Raw genomic sequence first — 12,307 nt, forward strand, 5'->3', positions numbered from 1 at the left:
ACGATAGTGTGAATGAATCCCTTTTCTTTGCATGACAGAAGAGAATGGACCTGATCATTAGCTTTTCTTATGAAATTGATCGGAAGAGAGGCTCTCGGGAGCGCGTGTAACCGTCACATGCTTTTGATTTTCCCGGCAAAAACGTCCCGAGTCCTTCATATAAAAATCAGTCTACAAGCTTTCATAGACAACCTATGAAGTCGGGGAAGGTCTCGTTTTTAAAGTTTCATTACAAGCCGTTCACACATTGGCAAAAAGGGTGATTAAAGGGTTAGTTCACCCAATTTCTGTCATTAATTACTCACCCTCATGCCATTCCAAACCCGTAAGACCTTCGTTCATCTTCGGAACAAAAAAATTAAGATATTTTGATGAAATCTGAGAGGGTTTTTTAAAATCCTCCATTGAAAGCAACGAAATTACCACATTCCATGTCCAAAAAAGTAGTAAAAACATTATAATAGTCAATGTGACTACAGCGGTTCAACTTTAATGTTATGAAGCGATGAGAATAGTTTTTGTACGCAAAAACAAAACAAAAATAACGACTTTATTCAACAATTTTTCCTCTTCCATGTCAGTCTGTTACGCCAGTGGTGCCTGCAGCCGTACGGCTGTACGCACTGTGCGTTCCATGAGAGGGCACTAAATAATGCCATTTTTATTTTTTACATAATTTCTAAATTGATTATTAAAATATATCTGCGTACACTTATGACATATTAAAAAAGAAAGAGAGGATGAGAATAAATAAAGGTGTGCGTTTGTGTGTTGTAAAGTCAAATGTGTGTGCGTGCATGGGTGGGCGTGGAGGATATGGGTGAAAAGAAATCTGATTGGCTAGTTTAGTTTCGTCGCTTTTTTCACACATGAAAAATGACATTACAGATAGTTAATGTTTAACAGGCTCAAAATGAGTAAACGCTCTCTAAAACAGCTAAATTCGATTGAAACATTTGCAAAAATGCCTAAAACTATTGAGTAGGGATGGAGAAATTAAGCTTCTTAAATCTTTAAAGCTTTTCCCTAAATGTTTCGGAAAAAGTTTCAAAGCCTCAAGAGTGTCGAAAACAGTGCCATCTTGTGGCAGGTAAAATTTACAGCCGCCATAAACCTGAGTGCGAAGCTCCGTTGTTTTATCCATTAAGCACAAACAAAAGCCTGACGATGCTAAATGTGTTTAGTTTTCTGATAATATAATTCACAAATTAAAGCGTGGCAACAAATTAAATGTAACAAAAATAACAATAATTATAATAATACTAATTGTTCTGTTATTTTATTGTTTTTATAGGCTAGTTCTGTGCGCACAGAGATAAAATCCTGCAGGCGCCTGTGTTACGCAGTTGGCGCAGTGTTGCGTTTCCGTGTTTATGTCCGAACCCTAGCTCAGTATTGGCCGGCTCCTGCGTCAGCATGCGTTGAGTTGATCACGTGAACAGGCGTCGGCCAATAATGAGCCGCCGTTCGGACGTAGAACCTGGAAGTGCTGCAACAAAAATAGTGTAGTGAATTTGTTGAATAAAGTCGTTATTTTTGTTTTGTTTTTGCGCACAAAAAGTATTCTCATCGCTTCATAACATTAAGGTTGAACCACTGCAGTCACATGGACTGTTATAACAATGTTTTTACTACTTTTCTGGACATTGAATTTGGTAATTTTGTTGCTTTTAATGGAGGATTAAAAAAAAAAAACCCTTGAATTTCATCAAAAATATCTTAATTTGTGTTCTGAAGATGAACGAAGGTCTTACGGGTGTGGAACGACATGAGGGAGAGTGATTAATGACAGAAATTAAATTTTTGGGTGAACTAACCCTTTAATACACAACATTTTTTACATATAGCCCTTTAAAATTGAACCCTAGAGTTCTATAAAGAACCTTTTTTCTAGACTTTTGGCAGTGAGAAAACAATGAATGTATTTCATGCAAGCACTGATAAATCCTCATAGACTCATATATAGTGCTCACTGAGTGAAATGTTTTGAATGAGTGACTCAAGTATTGAGCTATCTGTCTTAGAGATTGTATTGCCGAACTTGAGCTGTGGAGGTTAAAGTGCATGAACAGTAATTGGACTCTCTGTTGCAGTTTGTCTCAGAGCACCATGGTTGGGATGTGACGCAGCAGTGCAGGATGGGAAACGGCTGGCATCTGCGCTGGCGGAGACGACGGCTGTCCGGCCTCAGAGTTCGAGCCGTTGGGTCGGTGTCTGGCGCTCTTCTGATGCGCGCGCAGGCCGGCCAGCTGCGAGTACGCGCTCTGGCACACGTGACACTTGTAGGGCCGTTCGCCCGTGTGGAGACGCACGTGGTTGCGGAGCGTGGAGGACTGGCTGAAGCGACGGTTGCAGAAGCGGCAGACGAAGGGTTTGTCCAGGGTGTGGATGCGCATGTGTGAGCGCAGGTTGCTGCGGGAGTTGAAGCCACGGTGACAGATGACGCAGCGCATTCGACTCGCGGTTGATGAAGAGGAGGAGGAGGGCAAGGAGGAAGATGCAGCATCACATACGTGTGCGTCGTCTGTGGAGGAGAATGAAGACCACACAATGTTAACTTAAATGTGTCCCGGTTTGTTGGTAAAATGAAAAAACACCACACTGAAAAGTCAGTTTCACAATTAATTACAAAGAAATACATTTTTATACAAAAACAAGTTAAAAGGTTTGAACGCAGTCAACACAAGACTGATGTTTAACGATCTGTGTTAGATATTTTTATGTTAGATAATAGTTTATCTAGGTCTCTCTGCTTTATATGGCACATAAATACGAAGGTGCTAAAAATAATATCTGGACAAATATTTTAGCCAAACATTATGACTGTCGAGATTATGAGTGGATATCAAATTTGGACAGCAGCAGTCCCATGATGCACCACTAGAGGGCAGACATGTACACGTGTTTCACAGATAACATCTGCTCCGCATTCTTTCCTCAAGCTCTTAAACTCTGACTAATTAAGCAATAAAGCTTAAGAAAACACAATGAGTTTTATCTCTGTAATTGCTGTGATTTTTATCAGCTTAACATGCAGGTACACACACACACATAACACACTCACACACACACATTCACTCTCTCAGACACACACACACACACACACACACACACACACACTCTCACACACACACACACACACTCACACACACACACACACACACACTCTCACACACACACACACACTCTCTCAGACACACACTCATTCACACTCACACACTCTCAAACACTCATTCACACACACTCTGTCAGACACTCACACACTCATTCACATCACACAAACACTCGTTTTCTCTCACACACACACACACACACACACACACACACACATTCTTTCACACTCTCACACACTCATATTCTCACACACTCACACACACATTTTCTCTCACACACTCATTTTCTCTCTCACACACTCACACACATTCTCTCACACACACTCATATTCTCTCTCACACACTCACTCACACACATTTTCTCTCACACACACATTCACTCTCTCTCACACACATTCTCTCACACACACATATTCTCACACACTCATTTTCTCTCTCACACACACTCATTTTCTCTCACACATTCTCTCACACACACATATTCTCTCACACACACTCATATTCTCTCACACACACTCACACTCACACTCACACACACACACACATATTCTCTCACACACACATTCTCTCACACACACATATTCTCTCACACACACTCATATTCTCTCACACACACTCACACACACACACACATATTCTCTCACACACACTCACACACACACACACATTTTCTCTCACACACTCTCTCTCACACACACTCTCTCTCTCACACACACTCTCTCTCTCACACACACTCTCTCTCTCTTACACACACATACCGTTTCTCTTTTTCTGGTGTTCCTCCTCTGCTCCCGGGACTCCAGGAATACCAAGGAAGGTATTGTGGGAATTTCCATACCAAACGAGCAGTTCCTGATCTGGTGGAATCGTCTGAAAATACAAACAGAAATGATTGAAATCCTGTCCTTCCAGTGACGTTCGTTCACAGTTATCTGGTTCTTCATTAATGTTCTCAAAACATTAACACAAAAAAAAAAAAAAGTTATTTATACATCATTCATGGTACTTTTTTCATTGTGTCTTTCTTTTAGATTTTTCAAATACTAAAATGTAATTTTAACGTATTTTCAGATTTTCCAGTGTTTCATCACCAGTTCAGAAGGAGTTTTACCTCCAGAGTCCTGTAGAAGATGCTGCTGCCGATCTGAACCACCTCCAGGTTTTGCTCCTGTTCGTTTCGGGCACATTTAATGTACGTCATCCAGCTGCGCTGATCCTCCTGACTGGCATCGATGAAGCAGCGGACGGTGCCGTCCTCGTTGAACACCTGAAACACACACGGTTCCTTTTAAACGTGCACTTTTTTTAGAAATAAAGATTATTGGCATTGATGGACCCATGAAGTGCCTTAAACATCAGTGGAACCACTAAAGGTTCACTCTGAAGTGCTGGGTTAAAAACAACCCAAGCTGGGTTACAATGGACAAACCCAGCGGTTCGGGTTAAATGTTTGCTCAACTATTAAACTATTATTTAAAAATTACTGAATTGTTGCTTAAAATGAACCCAAAATATGTTGGAAATTAACATTTATTCATATGTTTAAAGAATAATAATTAAACAATAAATGTTCACCTTTTGATTATTATTGTTGCCTCTAGTAATTATGTGTCTGATTTTTCATTTCCAACATATTTTGTGTTCATTTTAAGCCAGACATATAGTCATTTTTAAACAACAGTTGAGTTAAATAAAACTGACCAGCAGGTTGGTCAAACATTTAACCCAACCGCTGGGTTTGTCCATTTTCAACCCAACTTGGGTTATTTTTAGCCCAGCATCTTTTACAGTGTTCTTTATAGTAGAAAAAGGTTCTTCAGATTATTAAAATGTTCTTCACAATAAGAAAAAAATGGTTCTTTTAAGAATCGATCACTGAAAGGTTTGTCTTCTATCGCTGCAAAAAAAACTTTTTGGAATCTTTATTTTTAAGAGTGCATGGAACAGAAAAAAGCTTCTTTATTAAAATGTTCTTTACACTCTTAAAAATAAAGGTTCCAGAAGGTTTCTTCACAGCGATGCCAAAGAAGAAGCATTTTTGGTTCCACAAAATAAAGAGTTTTTTTCTTGGTGTGAAGAACATTTTTAAAGAACCTTTTGTGAAATGGAAAGTTTCCATGGATGTTGAAGATTCTTCATGGAAACACTGATGTCAAATATTTAAGAGTGTAAGAAAGAAATGTTTCTGTTCAGAACGGATCACTGAAAGGTTCTTTGGGGAATCAAAAATGGTTCTTCTATGGCATCACTGCGGGGAAAAAAACAACCTTTTTGGACTTTTAAAGTGCATGGAAGGGTGGAAAACGGTCTTTTAGTTTATTAAAATGTTCTAAGAATAAAATTTTTCTTTTCAGAACTGATCGCTGGAAGGATCTGTTTTTGGACCCAAAATGCTGCAAGTGAAAACCCCCTTTTGGAAGCTTTATTTTTACGAGTGTGTTCAAATGAATCCCATGATGCTAAAAAAATCATGCAGAATAAAATGAGGTTTCCTTGGTTTGACACACACACACACACACACACACACACCTCCCACATGAGGTTATTGTTCTTCCTCAGGTCCACGTGCTCAGGGGACACGAGCCTCCCGGTGAACGGGCCCATCTCAGTGCCGGCTTTGATCCAGGTCTTGGAGAAAATCCCCAGACCTTCTCCCGGGACTGAACTCTGGGCGATGATGACCTCGCTGGGCAGAACCAGACTAGACAGCTTCTGAACCTCTGCAGGACATCAACACCATGAATATGAATGGGCTTTTTTGTTTCAAGTATTCTCATGTGAGATATTCTAATATAATATTGCTTGTTATGGTATACAGCAGTCTATAATTTGTATGTAATATAATCAGCAGCCTATATGGCACTTTACTGCTCTTTGCAAAATTATAAATGACATTTTTAAATTGATTAAAACTTTACATTAATACGCTTTTCTTTGCATTCTGGCTGTTGTGATCTATTCTACATTGGGTTAAAAACAACCCAAGTTGGGTTAAAATGGACAAACTCAATCTCAATGCTCAACCTGCTGAGTATTTTTATTTAACTCAAATATTGTTTAAAAATTACTGTATTGCTCACTTAAAATGAACCCAAAATATGTTGGAAATTGACATTTATGAATGTTTAATGAATAATAATTAAACAATAAACATTTATTAAATAGCTTATTGATAAATGTTCACCTTTTGATTATTATTGTTGCCTCTAGTAATTATGTGTCTGATTTTTAGGGGTTCATTTTAAGCCAGACATATAGTCATTTTTAAACAATAGCTGGGTTAAATAAAACTGACCAGCACGTTGGGTCAAACATTTAACCCAATCGCTGAGTTTGCCCATTTTCAACCCAAATTGGGTTGTTTTTAACCCAGCATTTTTTAGAGTGAAGCATGTTAATATTGCTTTTTATTATACACAGTTTATATAATATAATATAATCGCCACTTTACTTTACTTTGGCGATTGTTATTTAATATCGCTTTTTATGCTGGTGTAATGTTTAACAATTTCAAAAAACGAACTGAGCTTTAATAAAAACCGATTTTATTGTTCAGGCCTATTCTTTTAGCTGTCAAACAAACGTGTGATGCTTATAGTTTATCTAGTGCTAAACAAAACTAGCTCATCTTTGTAATGACACTTCGAAACGAATGAATGAAACGAATCCCCTTTATTATTATTTTGGTCACGAAATATGACCTCTATTTAACCGGATTAAATGCGTTAAATGTTGGGGAGGGAAACTGTAAAAGCGCATTGAAAGTCGCCTCAAAGCGCCAAAGAAAGACACTCGCATTTAATGTCAAAATCAAAGAATCGCCTATTTGTTGCGCACAAAACGCCAACAGAAGCGGCTGAGGAGAAGGTGAAGAACCGCATTCGTTCTGCTCGCACTGACACTCATTATTCTCCACTGACTCATTCCACATTCATTATCCTTTCACCACGTTTGTAGCAATAAATGTGAGTGAATGAAGCGATGGCTTGTTTAAAAACACGCAGGAATTTCGCAAACAAAAAGATGGAAAGGCGATTAGCTGCTTGACATGCCGTGAATGAGGACAGAAAGAGCCGTTCACGGTGTGTTAATGGAGAGAAGCGGAGATGCCAGGAGAGGAAAAGAGCCTGTCCAGAGATCCATGAATGCGGGATAAAGCTCCGAGAATGGGAATCTTTTCTTTGGCTTTCTCAGGTCAAGCACAAAGTTAACCAAATGAATTTAAAGCCGCTTCATTCAGTCGTCGGCGGTTACACGCCGAACGCGCGGGTCCAAAAGCACCTTTTCACCGCGTTAAACGGCTTCAATGGAGCAAAAGAAAAGAGACAAAATGCTGGAGAACAGCATCCCTGAGAAGAAATTCCCAGAGAGTTTATTCCCACTGACAGCTCTCGGAGATCATGACACTAGAGTTTCATTAGCGTTTAAACGCATCGTCAAGTTCGGGCGATTTTCGTCCGTTTTCTTAAGACGGAGTCGCGATCGGAATTAAACAATTATTTTTCAGAATTACATGACGCAAAATAAGACTATCAACAACAACAACGAAAAAAATAATTCCCCAAAAATACACGATAACGAAATTAAACACACGACGACGAAAAAAAAAGCATCGAGACTTTTTTTTTTTGTTGATAATTTACGAAGCGATTTTCTCTGCGAAGGAGTTTATTTTTCATTCATTCTTGATTATATCACATATTACGACAACGATTTAATATTTAAAATCGACACATCTCGCTTTAGTTCAAACAATTAGCCTAAATAAAATCTCAAAAACACATCTTAAATTTGAGATTTTTTTTTCACCGCAAACAATCCAAACAAAAAGTTCGCTTGTGCAGATCGTCCCAACAACGCGTGCAACGTTCTGGAAAGGTTATTTCATGGTGATAAAAATAAAACATAAAAATAATAAGAGAACGTTCTATAAATGTTATATTTAAGTAAAAAAAAAACTCCCTGCAACGTTCTGGCAAGGTTAGTGAGAACGTTCCTAGAACGTTATTATTTGTTTTTTAATAATAAAGTTGTTTGTTGGGACTTCATCAGAGAACATCAGCATCAATCATTTTACCTCTGTCAGGGTGAAGCTTTAAAAAAACATAAAGAGCGACATTAACCTCTCTTTTGCGTATATTTAACAAATAACAGTTGAAATCAATGGATCGCAGAAAGTGAAAGTACCTCCAGTGAAGGACTGCGCCAGAACTTCGGCGGTGAAGGCGGTTCTCGGGCTCTGCTGCTGCTCCTCGTACGGATTCTCTCCCAGCACGTTCCTCCATCTGCCGTACAGAAAACTGTGCAGAATATCGGAGGTGATGATCTCACACAGCTGAGACCTGAACCGGGACTTCAGCGCGAGCGCCTCCGCGGGCAGAACCGAACCCATGTGTGCGGCGGAGCGGGATGATGATGCGGGGATGGGAAGAAACTGCTGCGGTCCCTCTGGATCGGGGCCACTTATAGGAGCCCGTGGCTCCGAGGCTCTAATTAGTTATTAATGACCCTCCAACCCACCTACACACACACACACACACACACACACACACACACACACACACACAAAACCTCTTTATGCAGGAGCCCCGCCACCCCTTAAAGACACACACCCAATGAGAAACTCCGAGTCTTTGTAAAGAGAGAGAGAGTGAGACAGATATGGAGAAAGAGAGAGAGACAGACTGAGAGATAATCTCACATAAGTGGCTCAACACCTGTATAGAGGCTATTAACACATCACAGGCTACAATTATTCTCACACATTTAACCAGCTGTTATTAACCTCAATACACACACAGTCTCTCATGACATGCAATTATTTTGATTTCACTCACTTTCTCTTGTTGCAGTTTTTTTTTTTGTCTAAATATGTAATTATTTACGACACAAGTAATTTAAGTTTAAAGTGGGTGACGAGTAAAATGAGTAAAACAAATTAACATACATTGTGTACATGTATTTTGTGTCAAGTGTCATATATATAATACCACCAAAAATGTCAAAGAATAATATATTACGGATGATTTAAGAATATATAATATATGATAATGATATGAAAAAATATATAATTTTTTATGAAATATATATATTTCAAAGAATAATCTAATAATGTGCATTTAACCATGCTCATTATAGGAGTCATGTCTTGATTAATTTAATTATTTTGTTTTAAACCAGGCAATAATTACAATGTAAATGTAAAACAGCTTTAAGGTTCAAGTCTGTACAGAAACTGACTTCAGTGAATAGAAAATGACAACTAACCCCTCTATTCATTCAAACACAGTTTATTCTCAGTATTATTGTCTCACTTAGTGAATTTGTGACAAACATTAGTGAGTATTTTTCTCTCTGACGCTCTATTCTTTCTGAATCTCAGCAGATTAACATCGATCGCTGCTCATATGAAGCCCAGCGTTCAGTTCAGGCTTTGTGAGCTTTTTCTTCTCCGGATGGATGGAGTGTTTGAAATGAGCATTTTCCCACTTTCCTCCAGCAGGGAGAATATCTTTATTCCATTCTCATCCCGCAGGTTCCCTTTTTATTTGATGCAAATCAATCTGTCATGGCGTTTTGAGGAGGATCTGACACCCATTACACTGGATATCACTGTCATCATGTGATGTTCGAGGAGGAACATTCATTCGTTTATTCGGGTTTGAGAGCAGAAATGAAGGTGAAGGTTTTTTATTTTATACACTCTTAGATGAAAAGGTTCTTTCAGGCACTTCATATATGGAAGCTTTTAGGGGTTTCCCTCCATTTTATGGATTTAGTTTTGTTTAATTAATTTTTCATTTTAATGAATTAAACAGCTCGTAAACAAACTCACCACTAGAAAAATATGTAAACAACCCATTAAACATGAAAGTATTATGCAATAATTTAAGACATTTCTCCTTATATAGAACCTTTAAAATTGAGTCAAGAACCCAGAGTTCTATATAGAACCCTAATCAGAGTCATTAATTAATGGCCAATTAATGCAGACAAGGAAACTGAATTTAATTGTAATATATTTATAAAGCCAAACATTATATATACATACTCACAATATCAACACCCTGATCCGTGTCTTTCTGTGCAGCAGAAACAAGGAAACGTCTAAAGAAAACACACAAAAGACTTATTATAAAACAAAATAATGAAAAACAAAGAGGTGAATTCGTGAAGAGAAATTCAAGTCTGGATCTGAATGTGAGATAAACATCAAAACCATGAATATGTCATCGGCATATACGTATTTATATTCACTAACTTTAACAAGCCTTTATGCATTCAGATATGAATGCACATTCAATATATTTAACTGATCTGCTAAGAATTGCATAAGCGTATATAAAGTGTAGCGATGTGAAATGTTAATGATCAATAATGTTCATGCAACACATTAATAATTAAAGCCGTAATGTTCACAGACTCCTGAACATGATTGTCTTCAATAATAATCCACCATCAGCAGTTCAAATATCTCTTAAATTACACTCAAAATGAATTCATTACCCTTACTTAATTTAAGAATGTATTTACACAATTTATTTCTTTCAAATTAAATTAGTTTAGTTGGATCAACACATTTAATTGGATTAAGTCAATTTATTATGTTACATATTACTTTTATTGCATTTGCCAAACAAATTTTTAGTTTTAACACAAATATATTATGCAAACTTCAGTTTTAAATATATTAGGTGGATTCAACACAATGAAATTAAGTTGTGATAAAATTGAGTTATTTTAGCTCGTTTTAATTAAACTGAACAAAAGGCAGAAATCATTGTGTTGAGTGTATGTTTGTTCTTCATGCATTAATCCAGGGAATTATCATTAACTAAAACTATTAAAAACACTTCTGTTAATTTAAATAAAACTGAAGAAAATATATATTAGTTGAAAAACTAGAAGAAAATGATGTTCCCTTGGCAATAAACTGAAATGAGTTTAAGTTGAAGCACTAAAATTATTAAGTGGAAAAAAACTAAAAAAAAACTAAAACTAAAATAAATTAAAGGTACACTATGTAAGTTGTTAAAAAAACAAAACTGCATGCATTTGTTTGTGCAGATGAATATGGAGTAATAAAAACACCTCATCTCTGTGTCGCTTTTACATCATTTCAAATCCCTCAGTTCTCTCCATCTCAGAAAAACCGAGCCGATGTTGATTCTTGTTTTATTACGAGCTCTGTCACATTCGCTTTTCTCCTCTGTTCACCGTTTGTTTGTGATGTCTTTCTCTCTCAAGAAACCACGCTAATGCATTTTTTTTCTGATTCAAATTCGATGCTGGCGAACGATCTCAGCTTCAGCATCATCACTACGACAAACCCCAACGGCATTTATTAGGCTTTTGTTCACACAGGACGCGTTCCAGGACTGATCCCAGTGTTGTGCCGAATTTTGACTCCATGTCAAATTATTACCCCCCACGTTGATTTCGCTACCTGATTGCCTAATCCTAACCCCACCCCTAATCCTAAACCTACCAATACTAGAGGGATAATAATTTGGCAGGGGTCAGGATTCAGCACAACACCGGCAATGTTACTAGTTCCCCATCCTGGAATCATGTTGCCTTCACATGCTCTCGGAATTATAGTTAATACGAGTTTCCTAGGTAAAAAATTGCATATGAACGCCCTCTCATGTCGAAACTTGAATGCGATGAGCTCGTAATCACGACTTCAGAAGTGGGAATTATCAAATTTCCTACAGCATGTGAAGGCAGCATTAATCCCGGAAACAATCCCGGGACGTGTTTGCGTTCACACAGAAGGCACTCTGGCAATGTATGGCAATTTTCTGGGATCACTCTCTCTCTCTCTCTCTCTCACACACACACACACACACACTCCCTGCAGTCCAGTGTTTTATCAGCCTGAGGGCAGAAGAGAAGGAAACTCATCTGTGCTTAAAAATCCATTACGCACAATGAATCCTCCCACAAACCACCTCTCACTAAACACACACACACACCACTGCGCTTTCAATTAAAGGAAAAACCACACCGGATGCATTACACTAGACGGCAGGACAGAGTTTAAGATCATCCTTAAGCATTATGGTAAATCTAGAGATCTTCTGTCCAAATAAACTCTGATGTCTACAAACAAACACAATCGGACATCTGGGATCAACAAACCTATTTAAAGGACCTTAAAAGACATGTACAACAACAGACCAGGGTTATTA

The 12,307-nt window shown here is 37.9% G+C and overlaps 1 protein-coding gene across 1 annotated transcript; it reads right to left on the minus strand.

The window, feature by feature from the left end:
• Positions 1-1,749: 1,749 nt before the first annotated feature.
• LOC127513105 (PR domain zinc finger protein 12-like) lies at positions 1,750-8,585 on the minus strand. The gene is made up of 5 exons (XM_051894710.1): positions 8,301-8,585; positions 5,643-5,833; positions 4,225-4,380; positions 3,872-3,983; positions 1,750-2,524 (listed from the first exon to the last, which is right to left on the minus strand). Exons 1-5 carry the CDS (start codon positions 8,503-8,505, stop codon positions 2,100-2,102), a joined length of 1,089 nt encoding a protein of 362 aa, XP_051750670.1. The 5' UTR covers positions 8,506-8,585; the 3' UTR covers positions 1,750-2,099.
• Positions 8,586-12,307: the final 3,722 nt, after the last annotated feature.

This window comes from Ctenopharyngodon idella, chromosome 5 (assembly GCF_019924925.1).
Source record: "Ctenopharyngodon idella isolate HZGC_01 chromosome 5, HZGC01, whole genome shotgun sequence".
Classification (NCBI taxonomy): Eukaryota; Metazoa; Chordata; class Actinopteri; order Cypriniformes; family Xenocyprididae; genus Ctenopharyngodon; species Ctenopharyngodon idella.

Bases quoted from the DNA above. Each gene is read 5' to 3' on its own strand.
- LOC127513105 (XM_051894710.1), bottom strand. From the start codon at position 8,505: ATGGGTTCGGTTCTGCCCGCGGAGGCGCTCGCGCTGAAGTCCCGGTTC. The intron at 4,381-5,642 runs GTGTGTGTGTGT...TGTGTGTTTCAG, and splicing joins ACAATAACCTCATGTGGGAG to GTGTTCAACGAGGACGGCAC. The intron at 2,525-3,871 runs GTATGTGTGTGT...TCTCCTCCACAG, and splicing joins ACACCAGAAAAAGAGAAACG to ACGACGCACACGTATGTGAT.